The 17,714-nt window shown below is 32.4% G+C and overlaps 1 protein-coding gene across 3 annotated transcripts; it reads right to left on the bottom strand.

Annotated features, from left to right (window-relative positions):
- Window positions 1–444: 444 nt before the first annotated feature.
- On the bottom strand, window positions 445–8,698 carry LOC107953181 (uncharacterized). Of its 3 annotated transcripts, none has more exons than XM_041117811.1 (8): window positions 8,335–8,698; window positions 6,219–6,298; window positions 5,469–6,138; window positions 3,325–3,404; window positions 2,172–2,627; window positions 1,980–2,060; window positions 1,802–1,896; window positions 445–895 (listed from the first exon to the last, which is right to left on the bottom strand). In XM_041117811.1, the coding sequence occupies exons 1-8, from the start codon at window positions 8,351–8,353 to the stop codon at window positions 808–810; spliced, it is 1,569 nt and encodes a 522-aa protein (XP_040973745.1). In that variant the 5' UTR covers window positions 8,354–8,698; the 3' UTR covers window positions 445–807. The 3 variants fall into 3 exon arrangements, with proteins under 3 accessions (XP_040973745.1, XP_016743907.2, XP_016743908.2); XM_016888418.2 differs by having other exon boundaries at window positions 5,469–6,119; window positions 6,191–6,298; window positions 8,335–8,692; XM_016888419.2 differs by having other exon boundaries at window positions 2,172–2,591; window positions 5,469–6,119; window positions 6,191–6,298; window positions 8,335–8,688.
- Window positions 8,699–17,714: the final 9,016 nt, after the last annotated feature.

Here is a 17,714-nt window from a genome sequence, read left to right as displayed (position 1 = left end):
AAAAGGCTTAATTGGGTGCACCTTTAGATAAGGAGCTTAATTGATTTTTTAATTGTTTTCGAAGGACTTATTTAGTATTTTAGCCTAATTTCTAAAATCAAAGGCATGTTAGATATCTATAAACAATATTAGATATCTCAAAATATTTTATAGGTAAAAAAAAAAAACAAACATGATTAATAAATATAATATAATGTAAATTTAAATAAAAGGTCGGAAGAAAATTTTAACCTCCAACCATTAATGTTTTTTTTTTAATTTATTTTATCATTACTTCTATGCTCTTAACAACTCACTTAGATGATGTATTGGAACATTCCTTACTTAGACTGACAATGATCTCGGATAAGTGGTACTACAACCGATGCCCGGAAGCATCAATGATAGAACCAACTTCGAAGTCGTACTCTAAGAAACTTGTTTCTAACTTTAACCAACCATAAATTTTAATTAAAAAAATTCTACAGCTTGGATTAAACTCAAATTAACATCTTTGTCTAAGTTGAATAGGTATTGTACTTAGACATTGTAATATTGACACCAAGGGGATAGAGTCACATTCTTTCGCCCTTGGTGGATTCACCAGAAAAATTCATCACTACTATCCTTCACAATCACAAAGCATTTAATTAACTACAAAATCAAAAAGAGTTTACACATATATTAACAGCTGACCACTATCTATCTAAACACAAAATACAATGAACAAAAACACTGTCCTACCCCCATGTTCTTCCTACCACTGCTTTTCTAGTTAGTAAGCTTGAAGACCTTCGCTCTTTTTCCAGCAGTACAAAAGCAATCTTCTCAACCATATGCATCCTCAATCCGAGAGGATAAACTAGTTTCTGCAGTTTCATCCCCACTGAAGCAACTCGGTACATCCATGGAAGGTCTACATCACATCAAATGCAACAAAAAAGATTATGAAACTGCAAATGCATTTCAGAAGCATATAGAACAACCAAACTCCTAAATTTAAGTCCCAAGATGAGGGAAAGGAAGAAACCATCCAGAATTTCCAGGCATTCCAAGTTTATGATGTCTCGGATGGTTGGCAGTAGAACTGTAGAAGTTATTAAATGCTTCTTTTTCTCCACTTTACAAGACCACATACCACAAACATCCCCCCCCCTCCCCCAAAGACCACCGGACATGCAAAATAAATAAGAAATACGAAGGCATGCACACTTATAATGGCACAAAATCACTGTGAGAATGGAAATACATAATCAGTTTGGCCAAAGGAACAAGAGTTACTATGTCAGTACTGCTCATTTCACAAAATGGATAATACTATGTCCGATGATTAAATACAAACTAAATGGAACACTTCAATTGAATTGACCTTATTTATGTTCCACACGATAAACCTGTTATTTGCAAGTATAAATATTAACCCACATTAGTTTGTTTTAGGTCTAAATTTGTAGTTTGATATGTTCAGAACCTTACATAGAGCTATATTATGGACCTTCCTTGCTTTTCCTCAACTACCAAAATGCTTGATTTACTACCAATGATTTCTAAAGTTAATCCCATAAAGTAATAACTGAAGCAAAGCACCATCAAAAGAAAATATCAAAAAAAAAAAAGAATTATTATGCACAACAAATAGCCGCAAGCATACGGAAAAAGAAAACACAATAAAGAATAAAGAGGAACATGCAAGATTACTTAAAAAGAAATGCTAGTATATGGACATGCAAGATCACAATAAAGAACAAGCAAAAACCCATTGGCATGTGCATATGCCAATGAATAGATAGATTAAGAAGGTAAAATTACATATTATACTGACCCTTTACTTGGATTTGTCAACAGATGCAATCTGGCATGTGATGCATTTGCCACAAAATCTTTTTGAGGAAATTCAAGATCAACCCGTTTAGCAACCTTCAAATATGAAAGAGGGTGTCACAAGAAAAAACTATGTGATATGCATACTTGAGCAAAAGTCAACTAAAGCTTAAACTTACGCTCAATTCATTTGTTGCATCAATTTTTACTCTGACAGGGTAATCCTTTCTCAGCTTCCATTCTCCAACAACGTTCTCCACCTGCACATAAGCAAAAAATGAAAAAGGAAAAATTTGAAGCCAAAACATTCACCATGAAAACTGGTAAATGACAAAACATGTAAGCAGAAACTATAAAGTCAATAATGACACCTTTTCCATCCTTGCAAATGGCCCTCTCTCATTACCCAAGGACTCATTGCACGCGCGTATGAAACTTGAAGTTTTAGGCAGGTTTTTGGCTTTGGGGTCCATGTGGATATGATGAGCATCATGTAACCCAGGAATTTTTTGTTCATTAGTAATTTTCCTACCATAGGGACCAGGATGGTTAGAACAAGAATCCGGCACCATCCTTTCAACCACAAGCTTAGAGCTCATCCAACTTCGTTTGCAATCACTGATAGCAGGTTTGTCAGCATAACCTTTGTAGATATCTAAAGGAAAGTCCTTGTAGGGAAAAGGGTTCGAACAAGAAAAAGAAGGCTTATATTTCGGTTGATGATGACATCTCCAGTCCTGGCTTTTGGACCCATGCACAGTGTTAAAGTTTGCACCCTCCATGTATGAGTCCTGAAAACTCAACATGGTATTATGTACTTTATTTATCTACAATGGAAGTAAACAGAAAAAGATGGATCTTAAAAAAATCACTTTTGAATAACATATCCATAAAAAAAGAGATGATATTCACTTTGTTAAATGTGACTTCCCATCATAAGTAATGTCAAAATAGCTCCTAATTGAGAGAACTAGAGTGACTTTCATGGTCCAAGTACAAAGTACAAATAATTGAAAGCTACATCTATAATCCATTATATTGCTGTTCAACTAAAAGATCCATATACATGTGTATCTTAAAGAAATCTTGACAAGTGTAGAGAATTTCTCTACCTTCCAAAGTAATTTTAGGACAATTTCTACTTTATTTCACAACAACAAATAGTGGGGCCAGAGAAAGTTGCTTAAAACTGAAAAGCTTGTACCACTTTTTCTCTACCTTAACTGCTATAAACACTAGCAGCCTCTGAGACATATAGTCCATGAATAATACACACAGCCTCCATTATCAAAGACAATACCCCAAATTTAGTTCTCTTTCAACAGGATTGCAAATGGCACCTTAGGAAGAAATAGCTTAACATAATATTTAGCTCAAATACTGATTGAACTAGTACAAATTAACTCTCAGTTATTGTGACCACTGTTTAACAGGGTCTTAGAATTACAGAATATAATATAAATATAGTTTGGGTGTCCATTATGTATGCTAAAACTTTGAAAAATGCATCAAGAATCCACTTACAATCTTAGGCTTCGACTGCTTCATCACTCCAGAGATATCTAAACAATGGGGCTGTCGGGAATCTCTAATATTGATTGGCTCTGCCATGCAATCAATGGAAGATATAGATGAGTTCAAATATTTCAAGGTTGAGGATAATCAAAGTTAAGCTTCAAGACTACAAGGGAAGCATATTAGCAAGAGTGTGCTCTCTGTTAGACTTGTCAATTCTGACCCAAACTCGATAACTTGACCCATCCAATCCGGACTCAAACCTGATTTAATCATAAAAGTCATCCCAACCCCCAATTGATCTGAGCCCAAAATGATCCAAACTCGTAATGATTTGACCTGAGAAACCTAAACTTAAGTGCCCTGAACCCGCAATTGATTTGAACCCAGAATGATCTGGAAATTTTAAATCCCAAACTAAGTTGGAAATTGACCTGATCTAGATTGACCCGACACAAAACCAACCCAACCGGCCCATTTGACAGGTCTACCCTCTGTTGATAGAACCAGGACAACAGGTGTGGAGGTAAGGAGCCAAAGGGACTCACATGCAACCTAGGAGAGGGTAGTGCAGAGCTGTGCCAAAGCAGCTATCTCTCACTACTGCACCTTTTTATGAATATTTCATGCTTTTACACCTTTTTGTGAATATTTCATTCTTTGAAGAAGCTTGTTCTACTAAAGCAGACACTTCTGATTTAGACTCAAATTTATCCATTCTTTTTCATTCTCATTTCTGAGCCACAAACCTAGGACTGTTATGATTATTCTATTTGCAAATCATTTTTAATTAACCATTGATTGATGCATTTCTGACATCAAACTCCGATTGAACCTCTCGACTCTTAAACTTTCCACTTACCACAATTCAGTTACCAGATTGGTTTCACTTTTAAACATTGTTTCTTTGCTTTGGTCACTTATATGACTTTGCAATTACAAAAAGCTTTCTCAAAGTATAACAAAATAAATGGTAAACAGCTGCAACAGATGACTTTCAGGATTAATGCATCCCATACTCCCAAAAGCAATTTTCATTTCAATTATACTTTCTCAGACTTCGCTTTTTGTACGTAAGTTTATCAACAGTGTTTTTAAATGCATTTGAAATGCACAATGAGGTGTGCCACAAGTTAAGCCTTTGAAAATTGCAGCAAGATGTCAAATATACACCTCATAGGAATATGCCTTTCTGACAATCATAAACTTCGCCGCAGGGCTTACACCTTTTTTCCACAGACAGGGAATGCATATGCCATTGAAACATTATTCCTCTGCAGTTTTAACTCTCATCATTAAATAACTTGTAATAAAGACAATAAAACAAGAAAGAAAGATGCTTTTGAAATTAAAAGGAGAAATCCATGGAAACAAAAGAAAGACCAACGGAGAAAGGAAGGAGGTAGATATGAGGGTAAACAAAACAAACGGAGATAGAGAGATCAGAGCAGAAAAAATAAAAAAGAAAAAGAAAGTGAATGGGAGATTGAAACCATATGGGAAATTAGCTACTTAGTAATAAAGAAACATCAAGGAACAAAGTACATGGAATAAGAAAGTAAACATTCAAGGAAGGAGATGGAAAGGATTAAAAGATAAGATACAAAAGTATACATATGTGCAAACAGAGAAGAAAATAGAGAATAAATAATTCTAAGCATCTGGACTAAAATTATTTAATGGGATAGTCATGATGGTTTAAATTATCATTGATATTACTTGAATTAAGGTCTAGGCTTCTTAGCGGGGAGCGATAACTTTTTTTTTTTTGTAGAACAATTTGTTTTGTTATTTATAAACTGCTATAAAATTGTAAAAATCATTATCTAAACATTAAAAAAAAACTTGTCCACAAAAGGACAATGCCCCAATGCCTTAGGGCTTAGCCTCTCTCTCAAAGACTAAAGAGATTTCTCTTATGCATTTGCTTCTGACATCACCATGATCAGCACAGCAAATGCCTAAAGGCAGTAGAAAGAAGTTCAATCTAACAATTATTTTCTAAATTCAGAAGCTAATAAATGTTTAGCAGACAGAAAAACAATGCAACAAGCAATAAAAACAAAGAAATTTAAGCAACTTGTCTGCCAGAATTCTTTCATGATTCTATGAAAATTGTCAATATATCAAACAGATCTGGGTATTAGGCTTACCATTGACTGGATGGCTACTTGGGAACTCAAATGCACCAGGAGGAAGTGGATCAAATTGAATTCCGAGCACTGGACCATCTTCTCGATAATGCCTTCCCATCTGCCTCTTGACAGCAGTAATAACAGGATTCTCACTTTGACCCTTAACCTTCAAATATCCAGATGGCTTATAACCTATGCTTTTAGAACTCGAGTTTGTCTGCACAATTGCTCCATTTTGTGTAGGTTTAGCTGAAATGTGCATGTCATAACGATTCCCAACTTTCAAGAAAAGCTGATCGTGCAAAGACAGACTACTTTCAGAAGATGGATCCTCCATCTGAACGCCATATGGATATTGATGACTTCTACGCTCGTATGTGAGGTCAGCAGCTGGAAACCCTTGGTCATGAATTATTCGACTTTCTACCTCCCTCAGATCAACATATCTGTAATCTCCCTGCTTAATACTGCCACAAGAATCTTGCCTGAGCCCGCTAACATGATCCTGGATAACACCACTAGAATAATCATGTTGCCCATTAGCGTAGCAGTCATCTCTCCTTTTGTCTTTTAACCTTCTGTGACAAAACCAACTAGATATCTGCTTTTGTGTCAACCCTAATTGAACAGCCAGTTTTGCTTTCATTTCATCTGAAGGAAATCTTTCCTCTGTAAAAGAACCAAAAACCTTTGGAAACAGAAAAAACAAAACATTTCAATTAGAAGACAAGAATTATTACCTTTATAGAAGTTCTCAAGAACTATAACCTGGACTGGTGTTTTCACTGCTCTTTTCTTATTCACATCCAGAGAAACTTTATCCTCTTCAATCTGCACCTGACCTGAATCTAAAACGATAACAAAGAAATAGAAACAAAAGTATTAGATATGATAAAATTAAGTATAAAAGTGAAAAAGATTAGTTAACATGCTGCTATGCTTAATAATAGAAATCAGAGTTGTCACAGATATTTATAATGGATTATTTTCTATCAATGAGAAGAAGCATAATGGGTCCTAACCAAATATATAAAATATTGTAAAACAATGAAGAGGCATAAAATATTGTAAAACAATGAAGAGGGAAACTCTGCTGAACTAAAATCTCATCCAAATAACTGAGTCTGATGAACAATTTTACTATACTCCTTCAACCATTTGTACAGCTTCACATTTGTCAGATTATATTCTCCACAATCTCACTTTTACATGCAATGATCCTCTTGATATCTCTATCATTTTCATAAGGTCCTCAAGTTACAACACCTTAAGAAAATCTTAAGTAAAATAACTGCCCACATCAGCTAGCTCTAAAAACCATTTCTAGATATCATTGAAGACCAGTAAAAACCATTACACTAGAAAAGGAAGCACATTTAAGGGTGGTATAACAGAATAGGTTAATTTTCTTGTTACAACCCATCAAATCTTACCTCCTCCAACTCATCTCCAACATTCATAATAAATAACCAACAGAAAAAATAGCACTTAAGAACAGGCACTGATAGTCCATACCTCAGGGATCTTGCTTTTTTTCCTTCCAAAGAAACATCAGTCAATTTTTAATTTTTTTCCTTCTCACTTTGCTTTCTAGGTCCAAACAATAAAAAGTACATGTCTCCATTTTCAAGATTTTCCAAATCATTATTGTAGCACCAACATTAGTAACTTTCAAGTTCAGCCATTTTGGTAGGATAGGGTTTAGAGTACAGAAAAACAACAATATAACCCCATAAAAATTAGAAAAGAATGGAGGAAATATCCTAAAAAAGAATGGATTTTATGGCCACAGTAACATATGAAAAGAACCAAGGAACATAAGTTCATCTGAAAATTCAGCCTCCTAACGTAACTCATGGTAAGCTTCAATTTAACATACAGATAATAATACAATTCAACCTCCGACCAACTACATGGTCTTACAACAACATTGCCTTCCTAAGCCATTAACTTATGAAGTTTCTTGAAATTGATGTTACCTAGTATCTACTTCCACTGGGAAACTTTTGCTTTACCAACAAAGCTCTAGCACATCTCAACCCATGTTCTAGAGAAATAACCTTTAAAAGTCCTTTAGGAACATCTTGAAGTGAACAAAATGTTCATATTCATGGATCATTTGCAGGTTTATTGAAGCATAATTTCTCATTTGACAGACAATTTCTCCAACTATGGAACAAAAGAAATCAGCTTATACAGATGACTGTTAACACCAACAGCATGATTCACAGAAGATGTTACACATTGATACATCCCTACCAATAAAAAAATATTCCAAGGTCCATTATAGAAAGGTGCTTTCAATCCGCAGTTATAAGAACATTCCAAAAGAAAACATGCAACCATTAGAAACAAGGACTGGAATATTCATGGATCAAGTAACTTATAGCATAAGCAAAGCCATTGAAAATTTTGTATATTTTCAAGTGATAGAACAAAACTAAATCCTCACAAAAGCAGCAGTCAGAATGAGTTAGGTAAAAGGTTAGGATCTTGCCTCCCTCAGTTTGAATTTCTCTCTATGTCCCAAAACAATATTAAATCATTGAAAGAAAAAAATGCAAGCACTGGAGACTTTTTTTTTTTTTAGTAAAAAGATAGCTAATACTTTCTTTTTTTCATTTCTGTTGGGAAAAAAATCAAGTCTAGAATATTATAATTCTTCCTCCATTTTCTCAAAAACCAAACAGCCCCAATGACACGTTTATTGGCCAGAAATCCCTCTAAGCATGCAACTATCTGACATATTACTGTAAACCCACACTTAAGAAGCCAAACTTGTGAACAACCCAAAAAATCTCAAAATTGAAAGCATCCATGAATAGAAAACTAAAAACCCAAATCTTAAATGGTTGATCTAAGATTGAGAAACGAAAGCATCTACCTCCCATTGTTTCTGACATATATATATATATATATTCTGGTCTGGGAACCCTTTGCTTTTCTTCAACGTTTTGTCCTTTGATTCGACCTTAAAAAAGAAACCTCCATTATCGCAAAGCAAAATCTGGGTTTTCAAATGCAGAAGCTTTTACGATTCCAAGATTTTTATTCCTTTTAATTGTTACATTGAAGTTTACGTTTTAATTAAGTTTGTAATGAGAGAGAGAAAGGGAAAGGGAAATTCTGGTAGAAGAATGAGAAAACAAAGAGATTGCTTTTGGGTGCAACTTTCTGTTTTATTTTTGGTGTCACTTTCCATATTGCTTATGTGATTCAATTAGAGTAGGATTTAATGTTTGGGGGGTTTTGTTTGAATTAAAACCCAGTTTTGGGGTTTTCTTTTCTTTTGTTTTTTAAAGTTATCTCTAGTTTTTTTCCCGGAAAAATCAAATATAGTTGTCATAACCAGTTGTAAAATGAAAGCAAAATCAAATCAGTCTCTTATTTTATTTGCAATTTGTTTCGGATCTTTTCCTCTTCAATTAAATCCGCAAATATGTCTTCAAATCTCAAACCATAAATTATTTGTAATCCAAATTCAAATTAAATATCACTATATGCCCCATATTTAAATCTAAATTCTCTAGAATTAAATTTTATAAAATAAATAAAAATTTATTCATAACTAAAGTTTAATCCAAACAAACTAAATATAACAATTTCACAAAAATTTAAATATTTAAACATAAAATTTTCAAACAAATTAAAACTTAAATAGCAATTCCAAAAAACTTAATATCTTAATAAATAATACTTAATATTGTATTCCAAAAAAAATTATGCAGCCAAATCTTTGGGTCGACGGTGGGCTAGACAATTTGAGAATCGAGGGCTGGAGGTCTTTTACTGGGGAAATTTTTAATTTTGGACTTTGGAAATTGGGAGTTGAGGGGTTGGGAATCCATCGAAGCTCTCTTATGGTTCTAGCTCTAAAGAATTTTTTTTTCATTAAAAATTATATAAAGTATAATAATATTTATTTTTATAGTATTTAAATTTTAATATTTAAAACTATTCATTAATTAGATTTTAAATTTTAAATTTTAAAATAAATTTTATTTATTAAATTATTGTCAACGGGTCCACTATTTAATATCTATACTTATAATTTTATATTAAACTCTTGATTGAGTTGGTAATGAGTCAACTGAACACAAATATTAATGTAAGAGTGTTTTGGTCTTTTCATGTTTCTTAGTAACATAATACTTTGACAAGATTTGAACTTAGGGTTTAAGATCATAAATATAACTTAGAAGTTAGTGTTGGAAAAAATTTGGTTTGAAAATAATTTTATTACACTACGGAAAAATAAAAATTAAAAAAAGAGTCAGTTTGTGATATTTATAACAATGAGCTTTTTTTTAAAAAGTGTTTGTGCTTTGAGCGAGACAGATCATTGACTTTCCCAACTTTCAACCGAATGGTATTTTCCGCTATTCTTGTACTACTAATCGCTTCGAGTATGGGTTCGAATAATTTCGAATCAAACATAAAATCAGAAATAATTTTCTTACTTTCAGTAGGGAAGTAAATCTCTCTCTTATAAAAACCGATAGAATTGTTATTCCCAGAAAATAGAATTTATACTTAGAAATAAATGTTAACTATTTCGAGCAAAATAACAATATCTCAAAATTGTGTGTTACAAGGAGCGATAGAGAAACTCTAGTTGAATTAATAGAAATACAAATAATACTTATTTAATAGAAAAACTGCAACAGTCCGATTTAGGGCCAAAGCAGAACAGTGGTTTCGAAACCACGAATTCGAGGTTGAAAAAAAAATTATTTTGATTAAGTTTTAGTGTTTATATTATGTTTGCATAATCGTGTGAAAATTTCGTTGCGAAATTTTATCGATTGGGTGTTTAATTTGACGTTTAGGACTAAATTGAAATAGGTGAAAAATATGTGTGTCCATGTTCATAAAGTACTTGATTGAAATGGGGGTTTTAAGTAGAGTTCCTTAAATGGAAATTAGACCATTATACTTTATATGGACAAAAATTTGGACATGAATGGAATTTTTAGAAAGTTTAATAGTAAGGGCATTTTGGTCATTTGCAAAATAAATGAAATAAAATGGGAAAAATAACACAAAAATGTGTTCATCTTCATTTAGCTTGGCCGAAACTTGCATGTTCTCCATAGCTAGGGTTTGTTTCAAGCTTTCAAGCTCAATAGTAAGTGCATTCAAGCCCCGTTTTTAATGTTCTTCACATTTTTGAAATCCTCGTAGCTCGGTTTACCTATTTCTACCATTATTTCGAGTTAGGGTTTATGTTTAAAAATTTACCCATGAATGATATGCATGTATTTTGATGTTTGATGGTAGAATATGAATGTTTGAGGTTAGGAGAACGATCTTTTCTAAGCGATTTTTAGCGAAAACGAGCAAAACGGTATAATTGGTAAAAATACCTACTGCTCATAAGTGCATGTTAGAGTGAGAATTTGATGTTGTCATAGAAGAGAAAAATGATCAGCATGTCATAAAACATAAGAATAAGGGCTGAAATTAAATTTTCGAGCCTAGGGGAAAAATCATAATTTTGTAAAAGTTAGGGGGCAAAAATGTAATTTTTCCATAATGTGATTTTTGGATTGAAATAAATAGTATGAGTATTAAATGAGCTAAATGTGTTGTTATAGATCAAGAAAAGCGTGGAATCGACCTCAAAAGGGGGAAGGAAAAGGTTTTGGACTAAATTGCAAAATTTTCATATTTTGCACCGAGGTAAGTTTGTATGTAAATAATACATTAACTTCATTTACATTTTTATATTTCAGCCTATTATATATATTTTAGCTGATTTTGAAGCATAAATCGACTATTGGAAGAACGGAAATAAGTAATAGAGAGAAAAATCCCGGTTGAACATTCGGAAAGATTGAATAATATAGCTGGAGCGTAGCTAGGTCACATGTATGGTGCTGAGTGCACATCATGTGTACAAGAGAGCTACGAGATACTATGTAGTAGCTAGGTCACATGTGTGATACGGGATGTATCTCATGTAGACAAGAGAGCTACGGGAGAGATAAATGTAGCTAGATCGCATGTGTGATTCCAAGTGAAGGACACCATGTAGACAAGAGAGCTATGAGATAAATTGGCTAGGTCACATGGGTGGTACTAAGTGTTCACCATGTGCACAAGAGAGCCGAATTATATGAAATATGATGGTGGGGCTGTATGCTGAAACCATCAAGTATCGAGGATTGATCCGAATTGTTCAACGGGATGGTTTTAAGGTGACATTGTAATCATGGACCTATACTTGTGATGTATGAAATCTGGTGAAAATGAATTGTGATATGTATGTTAAAATGAGGTTAATACAAAGAAAGTGTGAAAGAGTGAAAGAGTGAATTAGCAATAATACTGTTTTGGACAATCACAGTGATGTGAATTTGAAAAATCACCAAAAATAGTAGGAATTTAATTAGAGGCTGAATGAGATATGAAATTAAAGCTTAATGAGTCTATTCCCATGTAAAAGAAACAGAGCAAGTAAAAGAATTCTATATTTTGAGATATTTATATTTGTGTGTGACTCGCTCAGAATGACTATGTGATCCCCTGTTCTAACTTTGAAAAATCAGTAAAAATTGTACAAAACAAATTAAGAAATATAGTTTATATTTCTAGATTCCTTATTGAGTATAGTTTTAAATGAAACAGATTTCATGGATATTTGAATTGTGTACTGGGAGAAATTCAATTCGTAGTGGACAGAGGTCAGATCAGTCGAGCTATATAACAGGGGAAACTTTAACTAATAAACTGTACTAATTGGATAGACCAAAAATTCTAGAAAAATTTTAGTAAGAAGTAATATGAGTCTAGTTTAGGAAAATTTTACGGATTTGAATTTCGAGTTTTGTAACTCGAGTTATGATTTATTTAGTGAATATGACGCAGGAGAGACAGCTTGACCAAAGTGGAGTAAATAATAAAATTAAAAAGTAGATACACTTGAGTTATTGTGTAAACATATTAAATTCTTTATTCATTATTTATATACTTGCTTACTAAGCTATAAGCTTACTTTCTTTTCTCTCTTTTGTCTTATAATGTCGTCCAGCTTGCACAGGAGTCAAGGATCGTTGAAGATCTGCCTACACTATCAATACTTTTGGGTATTTGAACTGAACATTTTGAATTATGGCATGTATAGTAGACTTAGTTATTTTGTTACGTGTCATAATTGTCTAGGTTTAAAATATTAATTATAGTATCTAACCGATTATTTTGTACGAAGCCTTTGAAATTGGCTAGTATTGTTAAAGGCATATGTTATAATGATTCATGATCTAATTGCACGCCATATTTTTGTCTCGGTTTTATTAAATAGTATGTACTATGATTTGTTAATACCTCGTACCCTGTTCCGGTGACGGATATGGGTAAGGGGCGTTACAAAAACCAATCCCTAGTTGAATTAGGAGAGAATGGCAACTAACTCTAGTTAATAATAGTAGGGTTGTCGCCCCACACACTTAGGGGTTTTGTGCCTCTCCTATACCAAGTCCAATTTATGTGTTTTCTAAACTTTTAATCCAACACTTTAAAATTTAATTTAACCCAATACATGTTTTTTTATTTTCCAAAATAAATATTATTTATTAAATTAATTTTCTAATTAAATAATTTTTTAAACTCAATTCTAATTTCGTAAAAGAATCTATAAGAAACTACATTTTCCATTCAATTTACCATAAAAGAATCTATAAGAAAATATATTTAATTTCTACATTCAACGGAATTTACAATGGCTAATTAATTTAATTCTATTTTCGAACTTCAATTATTTAATTAAATAACAATTTATATACTTAATTAATTTAATTAATTTAAATAAAAATTATTTAATTAATTTGTAAAACTTAATTAATTCTCAGGTGATTTATATACCTAGTGAGAAACCACATTTATTTCGAAATGTAACTCTAACTTTATCATTTTTATCAATTTCTGTTCATTTGATTATATATACAATTCATTTTTTGTTTCAATGAGCTAGAGGAGAGATCAATTAGACATATGTAATTAAAGTTCAAATGATTTATAATTAAGTTCTAATTAAAGTTCAAATGATTTATAATTAAGTTCTAACTTTTCATCTATTAATTATAAACCCATTTAGTCACGAAGTCGTTCCACTATAGTATAGTGACTAAGCTCTCCTCAATTACATACCATTATGAAAGCTACACAATCATTGCTCGTCCAATTATCTTGTCATAAGTGTGTTACCCTTATAGGATATCCTTAATATCTTTGGGATAAATCTGTTTTCCAATATGATCATATTTTATCTCATGGTAACTATTACATCTTTATTTATGAAAAGTCAATTACTATCAAGTAATAATTAAGTCATGTATCATAAAAACAATAGACCCGTGACCACATTTACTTTTCATCTATCATGTAATGCCAATGAGAGGATATCATTTATCCATGTCTTAGGCTATGAATTAAACTATTGTGAATGATGCTACATATTGCAGAAGTCGTATACCTAATGCACCAACTTTTGGTTCCTTACCTATTTGAACTCAAGCTTTTGCTTACTTCAAAGTACACGAGTCACGCATACATATTCATCATTCGCTTAAGATTAAGGTATGTCGCACTATGAACATCACAAGTGAATAAATCCATATATGAATTCAGGATCTATTTCTACTTGGGTTGTAACACCCCTAACTCGTCTCCGTTGCCGCATTAGGGTTATAGAGCATTACTGTACAATTCAAAACATTTATTATCGAAATATAAACTAACATACAATTAGATATTAACATTAGATAACATAATTTATTTATAGAAAAAAATACTTTTACGGCCTTAAATCTAGCCTAAGAGACCCTAAAAATAGTTTAGGGAATAATCAAGGACTAATTTGGAACAAATTAAAAACTTTTGGGAAAATATGAAAAATTGGGAAACAGGGGTTATCCGGCCATGTGGACATTCGAACTATGGGATACATGGTCGTGTCTCAGCCCATGTGCCAAATCGTGTAACTCACTAACTTAGTTCACACAGTTGTGTACCACACACTGTCACCATATATGGTCATGTGTTATTTATTTTCAGGTGCAGGTTTCACACGGCTGTGTCACAGGCTGTGCGTGAGGCCGTGTGAAACCTGCACTTGAAAATAAAATAACACATGGCCGTGTATGGTGACCGTATGTGTTATATGGCTGTGTGACAGTCCGTGTCCTGGGCCATATGCTTCAAAATTAACCCCTAAAACAAGACAACTCAAGGCCTATGATTGCATTCCAAGATAGCTTCTTCCCACACATACATGTGACAAAAAACACGCCTTAAACACCTACAAAACATGTCATTCAATCATCCTAATTATTCTAACCAATGTGTCATTCATAAGCACCACAACTCAAACATTGATTCAACACATTTCAAGCCATTTTCATACCTTGAACATATACCATACAAACACACAATTGACATGCTTCAATGCTATAAATATGTCCTCTATTTACCTGACCTTCAAATGACTAAATACACATATTAACTGAAGCATTTTACAAGGCTAAAAATAAATGCATACACAAGTTTGGCACCAACCAAAATATATAAACTTACCAAGTAGTAAACTTGCATATGTATTCAAGCCTTATGCATGCCAAACACACATCACACACTCACTAGTTACTTCATTCTTAAATTATACCATTTAGTCACATTCCTTCACAAGACACTCATAAGAGACCAAACTCACCTATTAACATAAGTATATACCAACTTATTATAAAACACATATATATACGCAAGTATGTTAGGCATAGGCTCGAAACATAACAAACTAGCATACAACCTTATACATGTCATTTATAACCATTAGTCCAACTTAATCAAAAGCTACCAAAATAGTCAATGGATAGTGTGTTGTGCTCCGACGAAGATTCCAACCGATCGACTTTTCCAATGACATACATAAATTGTAACGAACCGAAATTTATGGTTTATTAGAAAAGTACATTTTCGGGTCATTATTCTCGTAAAAAGGGTTCGTAAATATTTATTAAAAATATTTACAAAGTTAATTGTGAGGTTAATTAAGTTTTGGCTAGGCGAATTAGCTTGAATTATGGTTAATTTAGTGTCAGGATTAAATTGAATAAAGTGTGAAAGTTTAATTGTAGAATAAAGAAAAGATGAGGGACTAAATTAGCAATTAAGCAATAGGTGCCAAGTGTGTGCTAAAAATAAAATACATGTGTATTAAATAATATACATACATTTGTAATAAATACATGTATTTACTTATAATTTAAGAAATAATTATTAAGTTAATATAATATAATATAATAAAACATAAATTAAATAAAGAAATAAAGAAACAAAGTTAGAAAAGAAACAAAATAGCCAAGCGAAAAACAGGGGAGAAGAAAGAAAAGAAAGAAAGAAAGGGAAAATAGGGATTTCAAGGTTTAAAGCTTGATTGGTAAGTCAATTTAGTCCATTTTCTTGTAATTTTGATGTTTTTGGAATCCTATAACAAAATACTACTTGATTTATGTTGAAATTTTGAAAGTTAGTTGATTTTTAGATATTGTTCATGTTGAAATAATTGAAGAATTAGGGGTTAAATTGATAGAATTTCAAGTTAGAATTGAGAAAAGGATTGAATTGTAAAACAAATCATAAGTTTTATGTAGTAGGGACAAAATTGAAAGAAAATTCTAAATTAGGGATTTATGGTGAAATTAGAAAGTTGAAATTGGTTTTAATTGATAGTTGAATGAAAAATAGAGAATAAATTGTAAAGAAAATTAAATTAGTTTTGGTTAGGGATTAAATTAGAATTTATTCAAAATTTGAATAGAAATTGAAATAATTGATGTGAATTGTATTGTATTGATAAATTTTAATTGTTTTAAATTTCCACAGCTAACATTGAACCGGAGACATCGGCTAAAAAGGGGAAAGAGAAAGTCAACGACGAGTGACTCGGAAAAATATAGTTTGTATTTCTATAGTCCGAATTTAATTTTTAATTATTGAATTTTGATTATATGTGTATGAAACGATATTAAAGTAAGTATTAGTGTTTTAATATTGAATTGAATGTATGTGAATTTTTTATTAATATGATATTTGAATATTGGATAATTGTGGTGTTGAATTGAATAAAATAGAATTGAATTGAGTATTATTTGTTATTATATTGATATTGACTTGAGATTATGATGATTTGTGACTATTGTGAAATTGATATTGAAATGTATAATTACTGTGAATTGAGAAATGAATTGAATACCCTATTAACTGTATCGAGCTGAGTCGGATATAGTTGGCATGCCATAGGATTAGAAGTGTTTAGGGATACTTCGACCTCGAGTCGATGAGGCACTATATGTGTTTCCGATAAGAAACTACGTGTCGTATTATTGCTTCGGTAGTGTACAAGGTCCATCACATAATACTGAAATTTCCGAATGTGAACATTACGGGAATAAACATCGAGGTGAATATTGGAGACTGACACAAGGTTGCTTTCGTTGTGGGTCTGCCGAGTATTTGGTAAAAGATTACCGAAAAAATAGAAATAATGCACCAGTTACATCCAGAGATCTGAATCTACTTCTAGAAGCTGAGGATCTGGTCGAAGTGGTTCAGTTATCCGAGGAGGAGATAGAAGTGGAAGTGATTTTGTCACCCAGTAATCAGAAGCTAGAACACCAGCTCGAGCATAAGTTGTAAGGACTCATGAAGAGGGTGATGCTCATGATGTGGTGACAGATATATTTTTATTGCATTCAGAACCTATTTATGTTTTAATTAATTCGGGATTTTCACATTCATATGTTAATACAAAACTGGTGATTTTAGATTGTTGTAACTTTTAATATAATTCTGGGACTTGTTAATAATGTCATTAGGTGATTTTGATATAATTCTGGGAATGGATTGGCTATCTGAACACGTGGTGATTTTAGATTGTTGTAAAAAGAAATTTACTGTTTAGAGTGAAAATGGAGATAAGATTGAAGTTAATGGTATTCGAACCATCGGGTCAGCTCGTATTATTTCAGCAATTCAGGCAGATAAACTTCTTCATCAGGGTTGTAGAGCTTTTCTGGCATATGTTATTAATTCAGACTCTGTTGAAAGTTAGCGCAATAAAATCCAGACTGTATCTGAATTTCCTGATGTATTTCCTGAAGAACTACTAGGATTACCACCTGATAGAGAGGCTGAATTTGGAATTGAAGTGTACCCTGGTACAGCTCCGATATCAATACCTCCATACCATATATCGTCTTCGGAGTT

The sequence above is a fragment of the Gossypium hirsutum genome, chromosome A07 (assembly GCF_007990345.1).
Source record: "Gossypium hirsutum isolate 1008001.06 chromosome A07, Gossypium_hirsutum_v2.1, whole genome shotgun sequence".
Classification (NCBI taxonomy): domain Eukaryota; kingdom Viridiplantae; phylum Streptophyta; class Magnoliopsida; order Malvales; family Malvaceae; genus Gossypium; species Gossypium hirsutum.
Note: the sequence above shows the minus strand (reverse complement) of the source record. Positions and strands in the feature narration are given on the sequence as shown.